The 26,507-nt window shown below is 45.1% G+C and overlaps 1 protein-coding gene across 1 annotated transcript in view; it reads left to right on the top strand.

Annotated features, from left to right (window-relative positions):
* The window catches only part of maml1 (mastermind-like transcriptional coactivator 1), a 35,492-nt gene extending 9,346 nt beyond the window's left edge, over positions 1–26,146 (top strand). Inside the window, exons 2-6 of the mRNA XM_071518329.1 lie at positions 7,335–8,705; positions 15,454–15,711; positions 17,707–17,836; positions 21,683–21,917; positions 22,053–26,146. Coding sequence (XP_071374430.1) covers positions 7,335–8,705; positions 15,454–15,711; positions 17,707–17,836; positions 21,683–21,917; positions 22,053–22,866 — 2,808 coding nt within the window. The 3' untranslated portion in view covers positions 22,867–26,146. The remainder of the gene's footprint in view (positions 1–7,334; positions 8,706–15,453; positions 15,712–17,706; positions 17,837–21,682; positions 21,918–22,052) is intronic.
* The last annotated feature ends 361 nt before the right edge of the window (positions 26,147–26,507 follow it).

Raw genomic sequence — 26,507 nt, 5'->3', positions numbered from 1 at the left:
TCTAAAATTAAGGCAAGGCAGCTTTATTTGTATAGCGCATTTCATACACTGAGGCAATTCAAAGTGCTTTACAGAGTGATTAAAATACAGTAAAGGATTTACAATTAAAAAGTGCAAAAGTACAGACAAGATACAACAGATAAAAGACTTAAAAAGTAAACTACTGAAGTTCAAATCAAGTAAAATAGAAAGATAAAAGAACACAACAAATATTCCCACTTTTAGACGCACATTGTGAGTGAACCCATATGTTTTTCTTGAATTTTCCTAATTTTCTTTTCCCCTGTCCGTCCTGATTCTACTCTTGATCTGATATTTATGTCAGATCTCACTGCCTAAAAAATAAATCTTTAACCTTTTCTATCGTCTGGCAGCAGAGTTTCAGTTCCACTGTGAATCTCACTAGCTCACAACTGCTGCTAAGTATTAGTCAGTGTCTGGTAAGTTGGTTTACTGTCCATGTAATCAACTAGAGCTGAATTAATAAAAAAAAAAAAATCAAAATCGCATTACATGAATTTCTGCTATTTCCAAATCTCAGTCTGATGTTAATTTCTTCAGAGTTTGGTCCAAACTGGATATGTGAACTTTTGAGTTTTAGAATCAAAACCTTTCATCAGACTCAAACTCAGTAAATCTGCACTCACATCTATTTTTATTTTTTATTTTATTTTATTATTTTTTTTACAAAATGACTTTTCTTTAATAAACAATTTTAAAGTTCTAGAACATTTATGAAAAAAAAAAAAAACAGACTTATCAAGACTGATAAGCCACATCACACATTGTGCCAAACGAAGCTTGAGGCGGCAGCCACACTGATCCATCAGAAACAGACAGAATTATAGATGATAGATGTGTGTGTGTTGGTTGGTTTTGAGCAGAAGAACAGGAAGCTTTGCTCATAAAGAAGAAACAGACTCTGCAGTATAAATCCAATCAGAACCTGATCTGAAAAACCTCCAGTCATCCCAACGCTCCACCAGGCGAACTCTGTTTTCTTTCATTTATTTATATGGCTCAAGACCATGATCACATGGTTTGGAGCACAAACAAAACATACAATAATAACAAAACGATAGCACACGGCATGGCTGAAGTACAACAAATGTTATTTGAACAGAGGAAGGACATTCTTCAAAAAGGCACCTAATTTACAAATAAGTTTTGGCCTATCTGATTGTAATAACAAAATTAATTTAAACATAGATGGGCGATTTAAATAATACTTTGGCAAATACCTTTTTCTATAATTAATTATGTTTACATTCTTGCATTCAAACAAAATATGATACTCGTCTGGTTCTCTTTGTTTCGGTCGGACGGTCGTCTCTGTGTTCGCCGCTAGCTTTGCAAACAGCGTAGGAACGATCTGATTGGCTGAACGGACGCTGATGAATCCGTCCGTCCAGGAGAAGTTCAGCTGGTTGGACTTTCTGTCCGTCAAAACCACCGCCTCGCTCCTCCAGACCAGGAGCTGCTGTGAAGCTGCTGCTCCCTCTGGCTGCTGGCCTGCGGGTCTGGGTGGGGGTGGGGGTGTTGGGTCTGGGTGGGGGTGTTGGGTCGGGGTGGGGGTGGCGGTGGGGGTGTTGGGTTTCAGGGTGAGGGCGTGTTGTGTTGACGCTGAGCGGTGGAGCTGAAGCAGCGCTCAGGACTAACAGGAACAACAACAAGGTGTTTTTCAGAGCCGAGGAGGAGGAGCTCAGTGTGGTTCCATGGTGGAACAGTGACATCACAGCTAGGATCTCAATAGAACCACATAGCTGCTGTGCTTCAACCAGAGGCCCGGGTTCAAACCCCCACCCTGCTGAAGTGTCCTTAAAGGAATAGTTCACCCAAAAATGAAAATCCTGTCATCATCTCCTCACCCTCATGCCAAATGAAACACAGGTGAAATGTGTTAGTCCATATAACACACAGGGAGGCTGCAGCACAGCTTGGTAGCAGCCTTCTCCAAAACAGCTGAAGTCAATGGGGACCTGTTCTTTAGAGCTCCAAAACAAAAACAGACAAACAATCACACTGTGAATAGAAAGACCTATACACCATTATTTGTTGCAAATCAATCAGCTGTAGTTCAGATTTGCACTAAATGATGGTGTAAATATACTGTAGGTCTTCTTGGAACTCTGAAGAACTGGTCCCCACTGACTTCAGTTGTTTTGGAGAAGGCTGCTATGGAGTTGTGCTGCAGCCTCCCTGTGTGTTATATGGACAAACTTCACCTGAGTTTCAGCTGGCATGAGGGGGAGGAGATGATTTTCATTTTTGGGTGAACTATTCCTTTAAACTAGTAGTAGTAGTAGAATTTTTTATTTTTTTTGTAGTAGTAGCAGCAGTAGTAGTCATAGACTGACTGCAGCCTAGTGTTTACTGACGTCTGATTGGTGGAGCTGACTACAGGCTCTAGGGACTCGCATACCCAGAATGCCGCTGGTGTGTCAGGAACAGGCTGTGAGGTTCGCCTGGGGAAGGAATTCAGAAACCCCCCTCCCTCCCCTCCTCCCCTCCCTCCCCTCCGCCTGGCACTCGCTCTTTTGTTGTAACCCCCCCCCCCCCCCTGTCTATAGACATGGTAATGAGTTAGATGTTGCTGGAGGTTGATGGGAGGAAGGGGGGGGGGGGGGAGACGACTGATGGTTACTGAGGGGGAGGGAGAGAGGGAGAGAGGGAGTGGGGGGGGGGGTTTTGTAAAAAAAATACTGGTGCACAGACCAGTATTTCAGGTTTATGAAGTTCAGTGAGTCACCAGAGTTTCCTTTTCCTGAGGGGAGTCTCTCTCTCTCTCTCTCTCTCTCTCTGTCTCTGTCTCTCTCTCTCTTTGTCTCCCTCTCTCTGTGTGTCTCTCTCTCTCTCTCTGTGTCTGTCTCTGTCTGTCTCTCTGTGTCTGTCTCTGTCTGTCTCTCTGTGTGTCTGTCTCTCTCTCTCTCTGTCTCTCTCTCCCTCTCTCCCTCCCCCTCTCTCCCTTTCTCTCAGTATAAAGCAGCAGCCGTCACCAGTGTTTGCGGCGGACAGCCACATCAAACAAGTGCTGCACTCTGTGTGTGTGTGTGTGTGTGTGTGTGTGTGTGTGTGTGTGGCGGCGGCATTGTTCTACAGCTCCTCACACACACCGGACATGATCAAACGCCTGTGTGTGTGTGTTCAGATCTCTTCCAGTAGAGTCCAGTCCACCATGTGCTGAGGCCAGACTCACTCTGCCAGGGCCGAGGGTTCAGGGTTCACTTCCCTTGAGCAAGGCACTAACACTCTGGTTTACGGTTGGAGGTTAAATTCCCTGTGTTTGACTGTGAGGTCATGTAAGTCTAAATGTCAGTAGTTTGACCAGGTTCATTTCCATACAGGTTAACAAGATTCACATTCATTTGTGTTTATGACTCAGTTGGACTAGAGACAGGGTGTCCGCAGGGTCTTAAAAAGTATTAAAAGGTAATAAATCAATTTAGCGAAAATCAAAGCCCTTAAGAAGTATTAAAAAGTCTTAATCGCCATTTTATGAGGTATTAAATTTTGTAGCTATTTTTTCAATGTGAATCACCTTTTTGTCCAAAGAGTTTGTGTGCTAAAAGTTTGCCTGAATTTATTTATTTTGCTCCTCACAACAAACTACAACAGGAAACAGTAATGCATAACCCGGAAGTTAAGAGACGCTGAATTTGGGATTCTTCTGTGTCGGCTGTCACTAAGTGGAAAGAACTGTGGAAAGTGAACGGGAAAGAGAGCAAAGCATGCAAAGACCACAGAGATTTTTGTTAATGACCGTGTTGTGTGTGTGTGTGTGTGTGTGTGTGTGTGCGCGTGTTACTGTTATTACTTTTAATAAACCTTGCCTTTGGGTTAGACACTCAGTTTATTCTCTTGAGCTTTGTTCCCTCCCGGCTAGGGCTGGGCGATATGGACCAAAAATCATATCTCGGTATTTTTAGGCTGAATGGCGATACACGATATATATCTCGGTATTTTCTACGAAGTGGGCTCAATGTTCAGTTGTAAGTCAAAGCCACATGTGAGATGTCACAAGCACTTTCATTGAAACACGATTGTGATCAAAATAAAATGCAAAGACAGGGTTTCCTTCCCTGTTTTAGAACAGTCTGGTAAGTTCAGAAAATGACATCACTTTATTGTAATGCAGCCTTTAAAACCAGGAAAAGACACTTATGCCATATCACGATATTACGATATCCAAAATCTAAGACGATATCTAGTCTCATATCACGATATCGATATAATATTGATATATCGCCCAGCCCTACTCCCGGCCTATCTGAATTCTGTTGTATTGATACAGTGATCCATAGAAGTTATCGCAAACTAAGACTGTTTAGTTTTGCAATCTCAAAATCAATGTATAGTAAATGTAAGTTAAAGGTGTCGCTGATGTAACCGGTTACAGCTTGAAGTGGTGTTGAGGTGTTAAAATATATTGAAAAGGTCTTAAAAGGTATTGAATTTAAATTCAGGATTCCTGCATATACTCTGAGAGATTGTTTTGCCTCCTTCCTTATAAAGGAAAATGCAGCAACATCAACTTTGGTAGAAAATGTGATCAGTCATGTTTGTTAGTCAGTGTGTTGGAGCAGGATGAGATAAACACTGAACTGACTGAGCCAATAAACCAACATGTTTTCTCAGATCTTCCTCCAACTTATTCGGCTGGAAGGTAAAAACAAAACAGAGTTGAATTCAGTTTTTCTCACTCTGAGCTGTTTGTGCTTCTGCAGATGAAGCTCCATTCCTCACTGATCAGCAGGTTGCAGCGGGCTGTTTACCAGGCAGAGCCCCCGTGCACCGGGCTGGACCCGGACCAGGCCCAGGCCGGGTCAGGCCAGCTAAACTATTAATGTTTTGAAAGAGCTTCCCATTCCATCTGTGTGAGTCCAGACAGGACTTAGCGCCGTGATTCAGCGCTTTCATTACAGATTTGAGACTCGCTCTCGGCTGTCGGCCCCGCGCTTGTTTTTGGTTGAAAACAGAGTTCACCGAATATTACAGTGTGCTTATATTCAGCTCCACATGCTGTCAGTGAGCATGTTTACATGTAAATATTATTCAGTCTTAATCTGATTAAGGAAATACTCTGACTATAGAAACAGTCCTTTATCAGATTCTCCAAATGTTAGTAAGATGATAATCAGAGGAACAGAAGCTGGTTCACAGATTTCTGCTCAGTGTTTCCAGTTATTGGGGATGTAAACACCTCAGTCACGTTTCTCAGGCACATGCCCCAGGGCCCCAGACCACCAGGGGCCCCAAAATTGTCCAACTCCTGTGTCTGTGTTCAATGCATTTTACAACATTTCACGAATTTTACCCTGACAGATATAGGCCCGTAAGCCACGGTTTATGATTATGGGGGCCCGAGTCACAGCCTCTAATGACATTTCTTTTGATGTGGGGGCCCCAATCACAATTATTAAACTGCCACCTCTTGCTTGTATGTTTATGAGCAGTGTATTTAGTGAGTATCATCCAGCTAAGATGCAGAGCAATACCGTATTTCCTCTAATAGTGGCCGGTACACGAACAAATAAAGGCCGGCCCCAAATACAGGCCGGGGAAAAAAACAAAGGAAAAAACAACAGTGGATACCGGTAAACTCCTGGTGCCTGTTATATAATGTAACTGTAGTTTGTAGTAACGTACAAGAGCCACAAGATGGCGGTATGCCACAAGACGGCTCGGCCGGCAGAAGTCTCTGGAGCGTGCCGTCGTCGATTACCATAATTATCGTAATGCATCGCAGTAACAAAAAAACGGCTACCTAACGAACCCCAACAGAAGCAGATCAGAAAACAAGGAGGCTTCGTACTAAAATATGAGCATATATACTTGTCAAACAGAGGGAATTAGAAATAAAGGCCTGTCTCTAATATAAGCCTGCTTCCAATAAAGGCCTGGTACCCTCTGCAGCTGAGGGGAATAAAGGCCCGGGCCAATATTAGAGGAAATACGGTAATTATATACTGGTGGGGCAGGGGGGTCTAGGTACAGACAGGCAAACCTTTTCAATAAATTTCAACATTGAACTGTTTGTTTTTTTTTTGGTCCTTCATTCTCGCCACCCAGCACCTCGCCTCCTTAAAGCCACAACCTGCAGTCCAAATGTAAACAAAAGGAAGCCCCACCCTAAAACTAGGAAGTAAAGTTTGCCTTGAGGCTGGACGAATGTGATCAGTCTCAAACTGAATGAGCGAGCTGTAGATAGAAGGAATGGCAGTTTGTAAAAGCTAAATCTGAGTTTCAGATTACTTTGAACCTGTAAAAGGTTGATTGTATGTAGAGCTGCAACGATTAATCGATTAGTTGTCAACTATTAAATTAATCGCCAACTATTTTGATAATAGATTAATCGGTTTGAGTAATTTCTTAAGAAAAATAAGTCAAAATTCTCTGATTCCAGCTTCTTAAATGTGAATATTTTCTGGTTTCTTTCCTCCTCTATGACAGTAAACTGAATATCTTTGGGTTGTGGACAAAACAAGACATTTGAGGACGTCATCTTGGGCTTTGGGAAACACTGATCCACATTTTTCACCATTTTCTGACATTTTATAGACCAAACAACTAATCGATTAATCGAGAAAATAATCGACAGATTAATCGACAATGAAAATAATCGTTAGTTGCAGCCCTATTTGTATTGTTTGTGAAAAGGCTAGTGTCTTCATGGAGACAGCAGCAGGCCTTGATAATATTTAAAAACCACAGTGAAGCCTCTGGTTAGCAGCTGTTGCAGGTTGCAGGGTGTTGGGTGCTGTCAGGTGGAGCAGGCTCAGGGTGTTGGGTGCTGTCAGGTGGAGCAGGCTCAGGGTGTTGGGTGCTGTCAGGTGGAGCAGGCTCAGGGTGTTGGGTGCTGTCAGGTGGAGCAGGCTCAGGGTGTTGGGTGCTGTCAGGTGGAGCAGGCTCAGGGTGTTGGGTGCTGTCAGGTGGAGCAGGCTCAGGGTGTTCATGCTGGCTGGTGACTGGAGTGAGGAAGGTCTTTGTCTGGGTTACGTAAGCCTGCCTGGAGCTGATACTGTTAAAGGCAGCAGCTGAAAGCCTGGACAGGTTTTATCCAGGCAGCTGCTGCTTTCTCTCTGTTCCCCCTTCTATCCATTCAGTTGGAAAACTGCCCCACAGCTGGAAAACTGCCCAAATAGAAAATGCAATGAAAATTCATCATCTGACTCTGTTGCTCAACCTGCCCAGAAAAAAATAGCAGTTATATTGTATTTGTATCATGATGTAAATATCCACATGAGACTTTCTAAAGTTCAGCACCTGCTGTAAGTGATGCTGGGTGAACCTGGGTCTCATGGTAACCGGGTGTTAATGTTGAACTGGTTCTCTAGTTGCAGGAGACGGTGAAGAGGAAGTTGGAGAGCGCCGGGTCCCCGCTGGGCAGAGATCAGGTCAACGGCTTCAGTGACGGCTTCCCGCCGAGCAAGAAGTCGTGTCTGGACAACGGAGCGGCCAACGGCTCGCCGCTGGACTCCAAGCTGGGGATCGGCGACTCGCTGGCCTCCAACGGGACCCACGGGCCGGGGGGGGAGTCGGCGGACGGCGGAGCGGAGCGGGACTTCCGGCTGAAGGAGCTGAAGCAGGAGCCGGACGACATCCTGCCCTGCATGCTGCCGGCGGGGGGCGGAGCCAACAACAGCCTGTTCCCCGACCTCAACCTGAACGAGCAGGAGTGGACGGAGCTGATGGAGGAGCTGAACCGCTCCGTGGCGTACGAGGACATCCAGGACATCCTCAACGACGGCTTCGAGGACCGCAAGGACCCGCCCGACCTGACGCCCGCTCCGGGCGGCGGGGCGGCGGGAGGGGGGGGAGGCTCCCAGGGCCAGTCGGGGCTCCTCCCTCCGGATCTGGTCAGCGTCAAGACGGAGTTCTCTCCGGCGGCGGCGGCGTTCGATCCGGACTCTCGCACCGGCTCGCCCCACGTCCGGCCCACCTCCTCCGGACCGCCCCCGCTCCCCGCCGGCTCGCCCGTCGCCTCCTCCTCCGCCTCCTCCCCGGCCCTGCCCCCGTCCCAGCCGGCCCCGCCCCCCAGGCAGCTCCAGCCTCCCAACCACCTCCTGCCCCCCGGCCCCCCGGTCTCTAAAGACCTGTCGCCCGCCCAGCAGCTGCAGCAGCTGGCCGCCCAGCAGCAGAGAGCGCAGCACCTGCACAGCCAGCTGCAGCACAAGCAGCAGCAGCAGCAGCAGCAGCAGCAGCAGCAGGGGCCCAAGTTCCACGCCCAGGGGCCCCACCCCCACCCTCCGCCCTGGCCCCAGACCGCCAAACCCTCCCAGAGCCCGCTAGGGGGCGCCTTCGGTATGGACAAGCCCACCAGCCCCTCCCTGTACCCCCAGGACTTCAACCCCAACACCCCCAAGCAGCTGCTGATGCCCGGCCAGCCCAACAAGGGCTCTCCCAAGGCGGGGGCCGGGTACATGCAGGGGCCCGGGGGCCACCCCAACATGCTGGGGCACCCGGCCGCGGGACCCCCCCTCAGCCACCCGCCGGCACCGGGAGCCCAGGCCCAGTCCGCCAGGCCGAACTACAGCAACACCAAGCCCCTGTCCCACTTCGAGGCCGGGGGCCCGGGGCCCGGACCGCCCCGCCCCCCCAACACCCAGAGCCAGAACAAGGCCGCCCTGCTGTCACTCATCAGGCAGCAGCAGCAGATGAAGCAGAAGAACAGCATGAACTTCCGCCCACACATACCACACCCACAGGTGAGAAACACACACACACACACCACACACACAGGTGAGAAACACACACACACACACCACACCCACAGGTAAGAAACACACACACACACACCACACCCACAGGTAAGAAACACACACACACACACCACACACACAGGTGAGAAACACACACACACACACACACACAGGTGAGAAACACACTGCCCTACCTCATGTGCAGTGTCACAGCTTCAGCTGTGCTGCCTTGCTCAGTGGCTCTCTGACAGTAAAGGACACAGTTGGTGCTTATAGAGATCTGAAGGAGCAGAGGTCATTTCTTTTATTTTGTTTATCCAGAGAGACTCAGAGAACAGTGATTCTCAACGTGGGGTCCGAGGACCACCAGGTGTCCAAGAAGTTAAGACAGTTAGAGAATGTAGAAGAATGACTGTTTTGATCATAGTTTCTCTGTTATCTCTCTACCTACAATACAGACAGTCATGGACGTCTGGACAAAATCATATCTAACAATAAAAATATTCTCAGTTTTGGGTTTGAGAGACAAAATCTCATTAGATGGGGGTCTGTGGCTCTAATGTGGACTAAATTAGGGTCCTTGATATGAAAAAGGTTGAGAATCACTGCTTTAGAATGTAAGTAGTGAGGAAACATTTTTCCTCCTGGCCATAGCAGCAGGTTCATCCTCAAAATGACCAGCCAGGTTCACTGTTTCCACAGCCAGCCGGACTCCAGAAGCTGCTGGTTAGCAGGAGAGCAGACTGACTTACCAGACTGCCACAATCTGCAGTATTTGGTTGGTTAAGTGAAATGTGGTTTGTAACGTGTGAATATGAGGCTGAAGAGCTTTTATCTTTTTTAATTTTTTTTATTTCTGGGGTGGGATTTGGAAGCCTGTTGGAGCTTCTTTGTCTCACCCACACAATTTGTATTTCTCCTCTCTTTTTTTTTTTTTTTTTTTACAGTTTTTATCGTTTGAATATGTAGACAAACTAAATTGTAGTGTTTCCACCGGTCGGTTTGACTGAACTCTGCAGTCAGCACCAACACTAACTCCACAACACTGCAACAATAACAACTACAAGGACTGATCAGTGTTTTTCAGCCCTGCTTTCGTAACCAGGCCTGCAGCACATTCCAGAACCATGCTGTGTACACACACACACTCTCACACACACTCTCTCACACACACACACACACACACACACACACACACACTCTCACACGCACACACTGGACAAGCACACAGCAAAACAAAAGGCCTCCATGCTGCAGAGACAGAGAGCTGTACTTCATTCCCCAGAGCTGAATAAAGCAGTGCAGGCTGACTGGAGTCTGCACGTCCTTTTCAAAAGTCTCAAGATGTTTTAAACTGAAGATTTTCAACAACTTTCACTTTAGATAATTCAGTTGGTAACATTTTAACCCGGTCAGCCTGCAGTCCTTTCTCCAGTTGTGGGGAATGAAGCAGCTGGTCTGCTGCAGACTGTCTGTTTACTGCTGCTGAGGTCAGACCAGGGGCCGGATTCACCAATGTGTTCTTAAGATAGATCTTAAGAAATGACATAAGAGGAAAATGTCAAAGCAAGTTCTTAAGAAGGCTCTTAAGTGCAATTCCTCAATATTTTCTTAGTAACAGTCTGATTTCTTATGAATTTCTTTAATTTTCCTACTTAAGAACTTCTCAAAATAGGGCCTGAATTAATTCTGGTTAATAAACTTTAGGCTTACTGCCATTGAGGCTAGGAGACAAGGCTAGGAGGCTAGGAGACAAGGCTAGGAGGCTAGGAGACAAGGCTAGGTTGGTAACGTTGGTAAAGTGAGTGTTTGGTGGATCAGTCCCTGAGCTAACGCCTCGGTTCTATTCAGCCTTTGGTCTTTTGCCTGTTCTCAGCCTTTGTCCCTGCTGGCCACCGTACACTCTCTGTCTGTCTGAGAGCCAATCAAATCAAAGTAAAGCGCTGGCTCTGTATCAAATAGGCTCCTGGTTGGCTGTCTGTTACGCCGCTCTACAGACAGCAGAGGCGTCTAAACTTCTAAACTAGTTGAAACTGAACATTGAGTCTCTTCAGGATGAATTATTACTTTTAAATTAAACTCTAAACCTGCTGTTGTGTGTCAGACAGCACCTGGTTCTGTACATGAAATAACACTAGCTAGGCTTGGGCAATATCCAAAGTTAATATTGTGACGCTGTCCCACCAAAATATCGTGATATACAATATTATTGGGGGAGCCACTTGAAATAAAATAAAAAAATGTTCACTACAGCTTTGTTTTATACGATCTTACCACCGGTAGTTTATTCAGGGTTCCTACGCAGGTCTGGAAAGTCTGGAAAAGTATTAAAAATGAATTTGATCATTTCCACGTCTTGAATAGTTTGGGAATTTGAAAAAATGTCTGGAAAAGTATGGAAAATGTTGCGGTTCAGGTCCGATACACACATAATTCTAGCTTTTATGTTGTTGTAGAGCCACTTTGAGTCCACAGTTTTTGTTGATGTGAAGAATAATGTTCAGATAGAGGGACGCTCTTATTACCCAGCCGCTGTCAGCATGCATTATATCAAATACCCACCAAAATCAAATCCGGTCGAGAACATAGGGTCTGGGAAAAATATGGAATTTTAAAATGTAAACCGTGTAGGAACCCTGCCAATCATCTCACATATTCTGATATTTGTCTCTGTGAAGAACAATCTTCATCTATACAGTGATATGACCTAGTTAGCAGGGGCAAGATGTCTATCTGCGTAAATCATATTGAACACCAGACAAAAGCTTCAAAACAAATCAAGGTCTGGAAAAAGTATGACATTTTTTAATTCAAAATGTGTAGGAACCCTGGTTTATACGTTTGTCAGGTGGGTGGCAGACAGGGCGGATATTCATATTGTAATACTGCGATATTCACAAAATATCCCAATATCAGCTCAAGCCTAAATAACACTGAAAACAGTTAGGCAGACTCTTTTCTTTGGAGAACTGTATATTGATTACTTGGTCCAGTAGAAGTGAGTCTTGGCAGGTGATGTTTTGTCCGCTGGTTTGAGTCTGCACAGGTCTGATGTGACAGAGAGGCAGCAGCACCAAGCCTTCAGTGTTGTGGGTTAAAATGAGTCCGACTGCAGTGTGGAGCCTTTTGTTCAGCTGTGCTGCTCTGCTGCAGTCTGGCATGGGCCCCACGCTTTCACTGTGTGTGTGTGTGTGTGTGTGTGTGTGTGTGTGTGTGACTGTCTCTGGGTCAAGCAGCTGGTTGCTAAGGCTCATACAGGGGGGTGGAGGGGGGTGATGACAAAGCAGCCTTTCATTCTCTCTCTCTCTCTCTCTCTCTCTCTCTCTCTCTCTCTCTCTCTCTCTCTCTCTCTCTCTCTCTCTCTCTCCCCCTCCATTTAAATATAGCTGCTGCTGCTCGTTCGCTCTGTTCTCTGCTCTTCTCTCTCAGTCTGATCCTGGCTGTTGCTCAGTCAGACCGTGTCGCCAGGGCAGAATACAAAACGTTCATTTTCTAAAACCAACAAAACACACTGAAACCATGTTGAGACGATTAATTATTTTGTTTGAAAACATCACCAATATGTATAATAACCTCAGACTGGTCCAACATTGAGAACATGTAGCTAAACAAATCATTCAGAAGCCAGTTCGTTTATCTCCTCCTCTTCCTCCTCCTCCTCCTCCTCCTCCTCCTCCTCCTCCTCCTCCTCCTCCTCCTCCTCGGTGGCTCTGTGTCGTCCTGCTGAGGCTGAAGCTTCAGTCTCTTCTTGATACCAAACCAGATTTCCAGACTGTCCACAGCAAGGCGGTCAGCCAGCCTGGATGGAGGAGAGTCTGGAACACAGAACTTGAATGCATAGAACAGTTATTCCGTTCAAATTAATGTTCCCGGACGGTCGAAGCGGCGGCCATTTTTAACCGGTGGACTAGCTTCTGTATAAAGCGCCTCACAGCAAGTCACTGAGCTGAGAGGTTTGACAGCAAGAACCAAAGCAGCTTCTCTGTCTCCTTGCTGCCATGGATTGCTAACATGCTAATGTTGACTAGAAGAGCTAGAGAGAGAAGTCCAGTCTGTGATGAAGCTACGTTAGCCTCATCGCTAACGTTAGCTTCCAGTTTAGTTCTGATAGTTTGCTAACAGACTCATCTGCTCAGTTCTCACAGTGAGACAGACTTTACAGCCTTAATGTCCAGACTGTGTTGTCACCATAGAGAGCCTAAGCCCCTCCCCTTCCACTGTCCCCCATGGGATCTTATTTGGGAAAAAATATGTACAGTAGTCAACGGCAAGATACAAATAATTGTTTGATCCCGTTTGAATTGTGCCATGAATTACACATATGATGTTTTGTCAATTTAAAAGATAATTTTGCAAGTCAACAAAGTGTCAGTTTGTGGTAAAACTGTTGAAGTATCAGACTGTGAAAATACATAATTAGAAAGACTACACACCCAAAAGTGTCGTAAGTGACATCATAACTTTCTCTCTCCACAAGCTCCCAGAGCCTGAAGCTCAGTCCCTCTCAGACAGCAGGAGTATTAAACACAACCTGGAAGGTAGACAGGAAGAACGGATTTAAACTGCTTCAGGATAGTTTCAGTACAGTGGGGGCTAACGTTAACGCCATGCTGTGTGTTTCCTATGTTTCCTTCATGTTGGTGTCGGTGAGACAGAGATGTAGTTCACTGAGCCTGAAACACTAAACTAAACTTTACTTTACTGTTTTACCACAAACTGACACTTTCTTCACTTGCAAAATTATCTTTTAAATTGACAAAACATCATATGTGTAATTCATGGCACAATTCAAACGGGATCAAACAATTATTTGTATCTTGCCGTTGACTACCGTACATATTTTTTCCCAAATAAGATCCCATGGGGGACAGAGGAAGGGGAGGGGCTTAGGCTCTCTATAGCAACTAACACTTAAAATTCCATAATCATCATTTTATGCTGAACTAGCCAAATTACCAAGACAAACAGTGGAAGAACCGTTCTATCCATTCAAGTTCTGCAGTCTGGAACCTGTTGTGGTGATAAACAGGAAGTGTTGGTTGGTCGGTTGAACAGAGAGAGCGGAGAGAGAGCGGAGAGAGAGAGCGGAGAGAGAGCGGAGAGAGAGAGCGGAGAGAGGGCGGAGAGAGAGAGCGGAGAGAGAGCGGACAGCAGCAGGAACAACAGGAACAAACTGTTTATCTGCTGAAGTGAAACTCAGCAGCAGCTCAGGCTGACTGGTCCACTCACACAGGATAAATATCTGCTGTGTTGAAGTTTTTTGGTTGATTTATCTCTGATTGATTTTTGATAGGTAGATAGATAGATGGATAGATGGATAGATAGATAGATAGATGTATTTATTTATTGGTCCTTTCGGAAATTCATTGTGTGCACAGCAAGTATGGCACACTCTGAAGCACCAAATCTTAAGGTCAGGACTTTGCAAATGTTTTCATTTCTCAGACCCCAAATTTGACCCCAGACCCCCCATTTGATCACATCTAGTCCCAGGGATCCATATGGGAAGATTTTAGTTAGTGATTTAGTATTGAACTGTGGAACTTACATGGGAGACAAAAGTGGTGAGAGTGAAAGCTAGGATTATAGTAGTCTTTTTTTTTTTTAAACAATGTTTTTTTATTGAATATTCATTTTCACATGCATCATATACATATGGGCAAAAAAAAAGAGCAGTAGTTCTCACATCTTACATATTTGGCAGGAAAAAAATACACATACAGCTACAAAATAAATGGATAAATAGATAAGAGTAAATATAAAAGCTAAAGTAAAATCATGCCGCAGTATAAAACACTCATGCTGATGTCATCTGTTTGAGCCACATGTGACAGAAGGCACACCATCCTCCTGCCTGGAGAAGTCCATAGCAGTGATTTTAAACTACTCTCCCAAGGACCCCTGGAGGTCCCAGGACCCCAGTTTGCGGACCGCTGCTGTAGGTTGTTGCTCTCCTCTTTCATATGATGGCAGAGAAGAGTTTTCTCTCTCAAGCCAGGCCTCCTGCTGGTCCTGGAATTCCTGGAATTTCACGGGAATTTGAGAGGTGTTTTCCAGATAGGGAAAGTCAGGGAATTTGATGAATCATCTGCCCAAGTCAGGGAATATCAGGGAATTGTCTGAAGGTGTCGCTTTCCAGGAATATAACAGAATGAGTTTCCAACTTTTTTCACACATTCGTCACATTAGATGGTTTCAGACTGAAAAACAACACGAACAAACCAGGAGGGAAGAACAGTTTTAGGTCATGGAAGAGCTCCAACTTAGTTATGGATAGTCATGGAAAAGTCATGGAATTGTACATCAGGGCCGAGGTGTGAACTCTAACGGCCTCAGGTCAGTTCTGTCTGTCGGTCTGTAGATCTTCTCAAAGCTGTGGGTGTTTTGGGCGTCCTGGTGGCTCGGTGTGAGTGTGCACCATCTAAACTCACCATGCCGGGGTCAGATCCGGTCTGGGACCTCTGTCACATGTCATCCCCCTGTCTCTGTCTTTCCTTTCTCTCTCTCTACTTTGAACTGTTCAAGGCGAAAATGCCAAAACAATCATCTTTAAAAAAACAAAAAAAAAAGTTCTGGGTGTTTTCCCTCCATCGCTGCTCAGATCTGCTGTCGGCTAGATATTTCTAATGGCTAATAATCTTGCTTTATTGACACCAAAAGCTACCTAGTTACCACTTGGCCCTGGTACTGCGCCCCCTGCTGGAGAGATGCATGACTTACAACCGTCTTTGTGTTTTTTCAATTCCATCTCCAGCAGGACCAGAACAGCTACCCTGCCCCGCCCCACGGCCCGGGCCCCGCCAACGCCATGGCAACCGCACCGGGAGGCAACGGCATGGCGACCCAGCCGGGGGGGAACGGCATGGCGGGTAACCATGGTAACGCGGCGTACATGAGCAGCCAGGCGGCGGTGGCGGCGGCGCTGAAGCAGCAGCAGCAGCGGCAGCTGCAGATCCTGGAGCAGCAGAAGCAGCAGCAGTACCTGCAGAGACAGCAGCTGATGGCTGAACAGGTGAAGCTCACCAACACACTTTACTTTGTTATGTGTCAAGTCAGATTTTCTAAAGTGTTTTGACCCCAACAGGTTGGTCACAAGAAGCTTTACAGAGCAACAGAGGAGAGTAAACACAGAAACACAGCTGAAGAGACAACAGACAGACAGAGGGTTGCTTCACAGTTACTCTATAAAAGATTAACTGAAGAGTTCTATTCCAAAACACCAAATATTATACAAAATAAATCTTGCCTTAAGTTCATCATTCAATATCTATCAAATCTAGATGATCCAGTCTGTCAAAGCATCTCATTTACTCAGCCAAGGACTAATATTCCTAATATCTTAAAAAAAAAAAAAAAAGAACCATCTGGTTCAGTGTTGTGATTTCAGTCATTTTGTCTGAGTTGCACCACCTTTGTAAGTTAGTCAAATCACTTTATTCAAATGGCAGAGATCTGATTTTGGAGTAAAACTTTTCAGTAAACACTTCTCGTCTCACACACTAGAGGGAGCTGCTTCCCCATAGAAGTGGTTTCACAGCTCAGCTGTGGCTGTTGTATAAAAGCCAAACCAGCCCAGAGCAGAGGGTCTCCATCCTGATCCATGAAGGTCCAACAGTCTGCAGGTTTCACTGAACAACACAGCGTCATCCAGAGAGGAGGAACTCATTACTGACTGTGTTTACATGCACACAGTAATGTGATCAAGGTTCTTATTCCAAACAGACAATAGATTAAGCTGTTTACATGAGTTGTATAGAGAACTGTTCCATTCATATTCCTGTTTACATGCGGTGGAGCTTAGTCTGAATGATGATGATGACGTTAAGCGGCCCTTTGTGCCTCTGTGTGTGTGTGAGTGTCCCCGCTTTGTTCTGTTTTATAACCCAGAGTCATTTTGTCTCTGTAAACAAGTTCACCAGCTTCACTGCTGGCTGGGAGCTGGCTGTCATCAAGCTGTCATCATGTGTCAGACTGCAGCAAGTGCTGCAAACATGTTGTGATTATGGTGTTTACATGTCTAAGCAACCCTTAATAACCTGACTAATATCACAATACTCCACATGTTTTAATTGGAATATGCTTACTCTGATTAATACTGATATTCAGACTACGATAATCAAAATGTTTACATGTTCATGTCTTATTCAGAGTATTGTCTTAACTGGATTAATGTTGAAATATCATGTAAGTGCATGTAAGGCAAGGATCAACTTTATTGGTAACACTTTACAATAAGGGTCACTAAGTTAAGGGTTAGTTAATGCTTAATAAGCATTAATTAACCCTTAATTAACAGTTAACTAATGTGTCTGGTAATCATTTACTAATGGTGTTCATGTTAACTAAGGTATTAATTTAATAGTCATCTTTATAAACTATTAAATGTATAAATTAATACCTTAGTTAACATGAACACCATTAGTAAATTACACATTAGTTAACTGTTAATTAAGGGTTAGTTAATGCTTATTAAGCATTAACTAACCCTTAACTTAGTGACCCTAATTGTAAAGTGTCACCACTTTATTTATATAGCACATTTGATACACAACACAAATTCAATTTGTCTAGTCAAATGACATTATAAAAGAAAGAATGATACAAAATAGGTTAGTAAGGATAATAATAAAAAATAGAAATATTCTTTTATCGTACTACAGTGTAGGAACAAACCTCTAAACCTATGATTTACCGTATTGCAGCATTGGAACGACCTTCTATGCCTATATTCTCCTTCTTGGAACATTGGATCGAACCTCTATGTTCCCTAATGGGTCATAACACACAGGTGGTAAACATACTCTGTGTAATGAGCAGCTGTGATTGGTTCGAATGAAAACCGGTGGACTCTTGGACTTCAATGGCACATGGCTGAGCTCTGCTGCCCTGGACGACAATCTTCTGGGAATGTGGAGACCATCACACCCATAATCAGTCCAGAACGATTCTTGTTATTCTAAACTGTAATAAACTAATGACCTCTAATAACCTCTGTCTGTCTGTCCAGGAGAAGCAGCGTCAGCAGGACCAGCAGCTGCAGAGGCATCTGACCCGGCCTCCTCCTCAGTACCAGGACCAGCCGGGCCAACCGGCCAATCAGAACCCTTTCCCACAGACGCCCGTCAACCAGTTCACAGGTAGGACTACAGCCTTTGTTTTGGATTAAACAGGATTTCCAGATGCGTTTTCTGGTTTGTTTTATCCTACCATCGGTGCCAGGTGGGTGGGGTTTACCACACAGGACAATACAGTTAGTACCAGAGCGTTCACAAAATCACTAGAAAATATTTGAAAGTCAGTTTAGTCTACAGAAAACTGAGATCAGTAAGTAAGTAAGTCACCTTAAAATATTACAAGGCCTTCAGGATTTCTCTGAGAACTGCTCACTAGGGTTTGGCGGTAATTATTTAATACGGTTAAACCTTCTCCTAATTTTACCAGGGTAGATGGTATTCCTGGGTAATTCAAACATAACGTTGCAGGGAGCTAAAGGGAAACGTCTTTGCTACACCAAAATGCTGAATTTATCACGGTGGCTAGACCTAGACCGTTGTTTATATGTATCTGGAGTCTCTTTTTTTTTGTATCACATATCTTTATTGATTTTGGACATGGTACATCACTTTTCCAAAATGGGTTGGTTGCATCATTCAAGTCTACCTCGAAACAACTTCCCTCCCTCCCACCCGCTCCCCCATGAACTCTCAGCCATCAGTATAGATAAAAACAATGATGATAGTTTACAAAATGATGATAATAATAATGAACATAAATTACTTGTACACATATACACATATATCCATATGCATAAATGCATACATATATGCCTGCATATCAATTTGAGAGAAAAAATAGATAAATAAATTGAGAAAAAAAAAGGGGAAGAAAAAAGGGTGTACAGTCTCACTTGGTAAATGTCAAATTTACAAAGTTAGGATATCAGGTCTTGATTCCAAAAATGTAAGAAATGAATCCCATATTTTATGAAAAATATGACTTTTTTGTTTGATTGTGTAAGTAAGCCAGGCCAAGTAAGTACCATGTTCCCAATCGCTATGCAAGAAAAAAGCTCATTAATCCAAAGGTTCAAAATGGACAGCAAACACTTTTCCAGTGTCTGGCAATAAGACGTTTCGCAAAGGTTAACCAACCTACTTTCATGAGTTCTTAGGGCCAATACTTCTGGAATATGACCAAGAATACAAAATATATCTGTCTTAATTATGTTCACAAAAGGTAAGCACCAACTCAGCATATTGCATAGATAATCTCATGGCAAATAATGTCTAAATTCGAGACGTTTGATGACTAATTACCTTGGGTTACTGTATTGCTGTGAAACCACCCAACACTACCGCTCACCGGATCAGACATAAAACCCTTATTTCAAAAATCTTCATTCATCAGTTCACTGGTCAGATGTATTATCTGCCATTTTGGAAGAGGCTTTTATCCGAAGCACCTTAGCAGTTATATTTTCAGAGTGGGAGTTCCCAGTCGACCCCGGCAGTGTTAGTGCCTGGCTCTTCTCACTGGGTTTCACAGGGAATCAAACCTCTGTCTCTGGCAGCGTGGTGCCAGTGAGCCAGGACGACATAATGGTCTCAGCCGACATCATTAGGTTACAGAGCAGAGGAGGAATTCACTGGTAAGGTGACACTTCTGAAAGAGAGAGAGAGACTATCAGTTCAAAGTGAAGGCACAGCAAGACTTTGAAACTCGGTCTGAAACGACTACAGTTACGCCACTTCACCTTCCACACACAATGGCAGCTAAGATCTCAGTCTGGGTCGTGGTGTTAGCTCGGTTTGAGACCTTTTTATTTAACCAGTTCAGGGAGGAGAGCTGGTTCACAGTGAATGGATGACAGGAGGAATTTATTCTGTGGCGAGCTGTTGCTGTAAATCATTCAATATGTGTGGGAAAGGCTGTTAGACTCAGCAACACGACACTTACTTCACTGTCTGAGGTATTTCTAGGTACTAGTGACCTCTGTTTGACCGTCCTCTGCCTTTTCCCGGGAAAGTTTCTGTCAAACAAACCATGAGCCAAAGGAACATTTCCAGTCCTAAACCCCAGACCGCTGACTGAGGACTGAAACCATAGAAGAAGGCTCTGCTGTCCCTTACGCCTCGTTTGGGCGGGACAGATCTTTCTTTTGGAAACAGGTGGTTGTTGTTGAGATGTTCAGGACAAACAGTTCATTGTCTGTGACTGAAAAAATAAGCGTCTCTCCGCCCCCTGTGTAAATGTTGCTTACCACTGATTTGAATGGCAAACTAGGTGTACAGTCCAGAAGGTTTTCCAGTTCCAGTGAACTTGCTAATGAACTGTGTTTGGTCTGTTACTCCTCTGCTCCCCACACTGACGCAGGTCAAACATAAGAAACAACACAAGATTAAAAAAGATTGAAAATCACAAACATTTACATGAAAGTATATAAATATGTGATTTAAGTAGTGATTTCAAAGATGGTGGTGCAGCTCCTAGACATTGCACAGTGCATATCAGACATAATAATAATCACTTGGTTACAAAGTGCTTTACAAAGTGAGAGAAAAAAAATGGACAATAATATGATCTTTTCATTTGGCACCAGTTCAAATGCTGGCTGCTGCATTCTGAATGAACTGGGCATGAGAGACTTAAAATAAAGCAGGAATAGAAGGAGGTGCAGTCATCTAAATGAGATTCAAGTTTGTTTATTTATATAGCCCTTTATCACAAGCATGTCTCAGAGGACTTTACAGAGAATGTGTCTAGCTAGATCTAACTAAACACAATCAATGGTGAACAAAAGTATATAGGACAAGCATAGTGAAAAACACAAGGTAGGCAAGAGCAGATTTAGCAAGACAAACAATCTACCTATTTACAGCCTAACCTACCCGGCACCCCCAGCCTTAGACCCTGTAGCACCCTACAGACCCTAATGCACACAAGGAAAAACTCCCAAGAAAAACCTTAGTAGGAAAACTTGGAAGAAACCTTGGGCGGGCTGAGGCAAATAGGGATGATGAGATAAAAGCATGGATGAGCTTCTCTAAATCTGTTGGCTTTTATTATTTTAATGTATTTGTATGCTATTTCTTGTATTTGTTTTATGTCATTGTTTTAATCTTCTGGTGTTCAGCAATTTGTAACTTTAAGAAAAGTTGGGGTTTAATTCCTCTTTTAAGAGAGCTTATACAGTTTTGATCACAAGGTTTTAACAGGAGATATAGCTGGGTATCGTCTGCATAGAGAGAGACATTATGTTTATGAATGATGTCGCCCCAAAGGGGAGCATGTGGAAGGATAACAGGAGGGGACTTAGAATTGAGCCCTGAGGGACCCCACTGGTGATTATTACTAAGGTAGATGATGGATTGCCTTTTATAGTAGAGTAAGTTCTGTTTGAGACATTGGATTTGAGGCAGAGATACCCCCCCACTGCCTGAGGTGGCCAAATAAAAGTGCATGATCAACTGTGTCAAATGCCGCACTGAATTCTCTGAATTCACTGAAGAAATAGCCATGATGTTGATATAAGATGCCAAAAGTAGAGGAACATAATTTTGATCGCCAAATAGCTAGCTGTAAATTATATTTACCATTTGTATGTGATGTGAACCTCATCCACCACAAACCTCTTAAGGTTTTTGCGATACACTGGCATTAGCAGCATATTCTGCTACTTTTCACTCAGCAACCAAGACTCTGGGCTGTCAAATACAAGCTGGCAACGTCCATGAAGGATGTCTGAATCGCTGTGGACACCAATCTGCACAGCTGTGATCCTCAGCTTCGTAGCTTCACTGATCTGCATCAGTTAGCTCCATTAGTGGCCAAGAACCCTCTTTTCATTGTTGTTCCACCATTGATCTATCTGTCAGAGCTGAGCATGCTGTGTTGTCTGTCTGTCTGCTTGTTTGTTGTAAATTTGTGATGTGTTAAGAACTTGTGGCGTTGTAGCTCACAAAGTCTTCTCTTTGTTTTTACAGCCTCTTCTCAGCCAATGGGTAACGTTGGCTCCATGGGAGGCCCCACCTCCGGAGCCCAGCGTATGTTCCCTCAGAACCAAGGTATGATGGGAATGAACATGGGTCAGGGCGGGGGACAGGCTGGTGGTGTAGCCCCGCCCCCAGCAGTCAGCCAGGCTGATATGAGCCTGTCGTCCTGCGGAGGGGGAGGGGGAGGTGTGGATGTCCAGCAGGTCATCTATAACAACATGAACCTTCACCCCAACCACCCTAACCACCCTAATCACCCCAACCACCCCAACCACCCCAACCACCCCAACCACTCCAACCACCCCAACCACCCCAACCATCCCAACCACCCCAACCACCCCAACCATCCCAACCACCCAAGCCACCCCAGCCACCCCCCTCAGCAGGGCAGCCTGCAGAGGCAGCCTCTGGGCCCCATGAGCGCCACCTACAGACAGAACCTTCTGGCCCAGCAGCAGCATCTGAAGACGCAGCCCAACGCCGCCATGTTGAAGCAACAGCAGCTCGCTGCCGCCCGGATGCCAGGCTCCATGCCAAACAGTATAGGAGCCAACCTGCCCAGCTCCATGCCTGGTGGCATGCAGGGCGCCCAGGCTGCAGCCTGGCCGCAGGCACTGGGCAACCAGCCCCCCTCCAGTAACGCAGGCCTGCCCCCCAACGCCTTCAACAACCCCCCCAACCCCTTCCACATCCAGCAACCCCGCATTCCCAAGATGCCACCGGGCGCCGCACCCTTTGGCACCAACCCCGGCGGCCGTCCCCTCGGGGGTTTGAACCCCGGGCAGCAGATGATGCAGGCGAACATGGCAGCTGCCCAGCAGAGGGCGCCGCCCAACCCGCAGGCCCTGGGCCAACCGCTGGCCAACCAGCAGCAGACTCAGCAACAACAGGCCAACCAGAACCAGAACCAGGCCGTCCTCCCTGACTTGGGGGCGTTTGGACAGCCACAGGGCAACGGTCGCCAGGGACTGCAGTGTAACCAAGGATACCAGGTCAGTCGGACTGCCAGTCAACAACAACAGCAGCAGCAACAGCAGCAACAGTTGTCGTTTGGCTACAACGCGGCGTCAGGGAGTTTCCCTGGGGAGAGCGAGCTGGTCGACTCCCTGCTGAAGGGGCAGAGCACCCAGGAGTGGATGGACGACCTGGACGAACTGCTAGCTAGCCACAACTAACTAGCTACACCTACCAGCACCTGGTCCACCTAAACCCTGCTGAGATGTATCTAAATGTTGGAAATGTGGAAATGGGGCCTCTTAGTTAGGTTTCTAAAAGGGTTTTTGTCAGGTCAAGACGGCCTCGGTTCAAACACTGTTCACATCTGTTGGTGTGTTTATAAGATACAGACAGGAGGCCTATGTCTTAACATTAGACACGTAGCTAATGCAGGATGAGAAATGACCACCAGCCAAACAGTGGTAAATGTATGTCTGTCTGGTAAGTTGGTCTACTCTACAGGTAACCAACTATCATTTGGGGTCCTGTTCTAAACATCTAGCTGGCTGGTAAACTAGTGAAAGTTGTTGGTGAATTTTGTGATTTACCAGACACTGACCTGTGGACAAAAGGTTTCCAACCCTGATATAAAGAGAAAGGCAATGAGATACAAGCCAACTGCCAATCCATTGCAATGCAATGAAGAAATAGGGGGAATTTAGTTTACATAGTGGTTAGAAATGTAACTGAAAGGTCACAGGTTCAATTCCCACAACAGCCAATGAGCGAGAGTGAGATCTATCCGCTGACACATCGGTCGGAGCTAAACCCAGTCCAGCCACTGTTGAGTTTAGCCCTGATACGTTCGTCCTCTCCTGTGTGGAGGGACCGGGACGCCGAGCCGCCAGCTTAACCAGCCTTGCTTATGGCAAACTCCGACTGGAGTTTATTTCAATACAATGTCAAGTTTTAGAATTGGTTCCTCTGCTGTCATCACAGTGTGTTTTGGTGGAAGTGGATGGCAGGAGTAACAGGCAAACCAGTTCTAAAAGTTGACATTTGTCTTAAAGAGGTTTAAATTATATTCTACCATGTTTGTACGTTTGCCGATGAGCAAAGCAGCGTTGAATGGAGTTTGGCATTTCGTTGTCTCCATACCAGAGAGAACAGAACACATCAGAGCTTTGTTGAGCTTTGTCTAAAGACTCTATGGTGAGTGCATGTGTATATGGAGATAAGTGGTGTGTGTATATACTGTATGTATATATACACAGTGTTCGTTACTGATGACTGGAGACTGAATGGAGGATTTGTGGGTTCAAACCCTTGTGATGAGAAAGGAACTAGACTAAGACTACTACTGAACCTGTGGCTCAGTGTGAAACCACTGCACCGCCCCACAGCGCCACCTAGCAGAAAACCATACTGACTGACTCAGTGCCATACCAGAGTTTGGTAGCAGCATGTATGGAAATTTGAAAAGCTTCTAAAGGTTGGATTCTTTTACAACTACAACTACATTTTTTGTGTAATTTCTACTGCGGAAATGAATTGAATGGTTTGACTGTTTAGAGAAGCAGATGAATGTGTAAAAACTACACAGACAACAACTGACTCAATTGTAGAGCTGAACAATTAATCAAAGGAAAAAAACGAAATCGCAATATAAACTTCTGCAATTTCCAAATCGCTTCAGAGAGGGGCGTCCAAAATGGATTTCTGAACAAAGTGTTTTAGTGTCTTTGGTCCATGAATTAAGTACAATATTGGTGAAAACCTTTCATCTTACTGAAACTCGGTAAATCCTACAAAAATCACTTTTCTTTCTACAATTTTAAAGTTCGAAAAAAATGTATAACAAGAAAAAGTTTAGATGCGATTTAAACTTTAACAAGTTTAAATTTAAACTTTAACAAGTTTAAATCGCAATTGCAATATTCTGTCAAATAATCACAATTTTTTTTTTTGGTCAATAATGGAGATGGGTATTGAAAACAGTCATTTTAAAACTAAATCCAACTTTACAAGACACAACAGAAGCAACACACAGACCAACAGACAGAGATGCAAACACACTGCAGCTCCTGTTCAGCACACACACACACACACACACACACACACACACATACACACACACACACACACACACACACACACACACACACACACACACACACACATACACACACACACTCTCTACTCTCCACAGCCACAAAGCACCAACACACACACACACACCGCCTGAGCTCAGGATGTCTGGTTTCTCCTCTTCCCTCTTTCTGACCTGCTTTGTTTGGATGCAAATGTGAGCGGCTTGAAGCGTGTCAGAGCTGCACCCCCCCACCCCCCCCCCCTCCCCACCCCCGCTGTGCTGACACACACACAATGGAGCTGTTGTGAATAAACATCCGTAGGGAAATGCTCCTCCAACATGGCCGACGTTTACCGGTCCTGTCCCGCTGACCCTCTGCAAGACGCCGTTAAAAGAAAACAAGCGGCACGATGTCATTTTTAAGTTTTTACCCAGCAGCTCTTGGGGCAGCCTGTGTAGCTTCAGACCGCTGCGGTTCGCCCCGGTCTGGTGTTGAGTTGCTGAAAGAATTATCAATCAAGTTATCGTTCAAGACTTTCAAACCGTTCAGTGGAGTCGATATGAAACGTCGATAAGTCGTTAAACCCAGCGGTAACTCTGTTCCTTCTGTTGAGACCTGAAGAGACCTGAAGAGACCTGAAGGGACTCGAGCAGCTGCAGCTCTGGACTAGGGCTGAACAATTAGTCGAAATGTTATCGAAATCGCAATATGGCCTGCTGCAATTTTCAAATCGCAGGAGGCGCAATATTTGTTAAAGGTGAAATGTGTCAAAATACCGTTTTAAATTAAATATTGTCCTGGCCTACACATCATATTCTACAGACTTAAGAAAACATCTTTGTTTGGTACAGATCCCCACAAAAATCACACCATAATTTTAATACGTTTTTCAATGAAAATGAGAATAATGATGTAAAAATGATCATTCCCTCTAATATCGCAATTGCAATATCAGTCAAAATTAACGCAATTAGATATTTTTTCTGAATCGTTCAGCCCTAGTCTGGAGGCGGATTCAGAGTTGTGTGTGGAAGCGTCTCCGCAGGACTTCTTCTGCTCCTCGCCGCCGCCTCGTGTTTCTGGGTTCTACGCAGAACTAGAACCGCTCGCCACGCCGGAGACGCTTCCATACAGAACTCTAAATCAGCCTCCACTGCTGCTGGGTGTGTGAGCGGAGCCGGGACTGTTGAGCCGGTCCACGAGTTAAACCTGAACGGAGAGCGGCGGCGGCGGCGGCGGCCAATGAGAGCCGAGCAACAGAAGGAAGAAAATACAGGAAGCGTGGAAAATCAGAAGCTCCACCGCCATGTTGGTTTTGGTTTTGTGTCACTTGGTGTTTGAGTCAGATTGGAGGGTCGAGAGCCTGATGCTGCGTTCAAGTCCGAGTCAGAAGTGGGAAAGTCCTAGTTAGCGGGTTAATGATCTCCGTGTGGAAAAAACAGGACAGAAACATGGACACCTGTGAAATTTAATTTACCGAACATGAAGTCTGTTCCCCATGCAGCGTCAACCATCAGCTAGTGAGCATAGAATAACCACAACTGTAAGTGCAACTTGACATTGTAAATCTGTCAAAACCCCTGTGTGGTAAATGCTTAAACGTTTAAATTTGAAGTCGTGATGCTGAAACTCAAACTGAAGTGTCTTGTGTTTTAAACATGTTGCTGCCATGTTGACAGAAATCTGCCGTTTCAAACATCTCAGAAACACGGGGACAGAGAAAACGTTCCCGCTTGTGTTCTGACCTGAAGGGCCGATCCATGGCGTCTTTCCCTCCAGGAAGGCAG

This window comes from Centroberyx affinis, unplaced genomic scaffold (genome assembly GCF_046629955.1).
Source record: "Centroberyx affinis isolate AG114_WGS23_722 - 3 ecotype Tasmania unplaced genomic scaffold, CSIRO-AGI_Caff_v1 ptg000564l_1, whole genome shotgun sequence".
In the NCBI taxonomy this organism is placed as follows: Eukaryota; Metazoa; Chordata; class Actinopteri; order Beryciformes; family Berycidae; genus Centroberyx; species Centroberyx affinis.
This window is presented reverse-complemented; position numbering and strand designations above follow the sequence as displayed.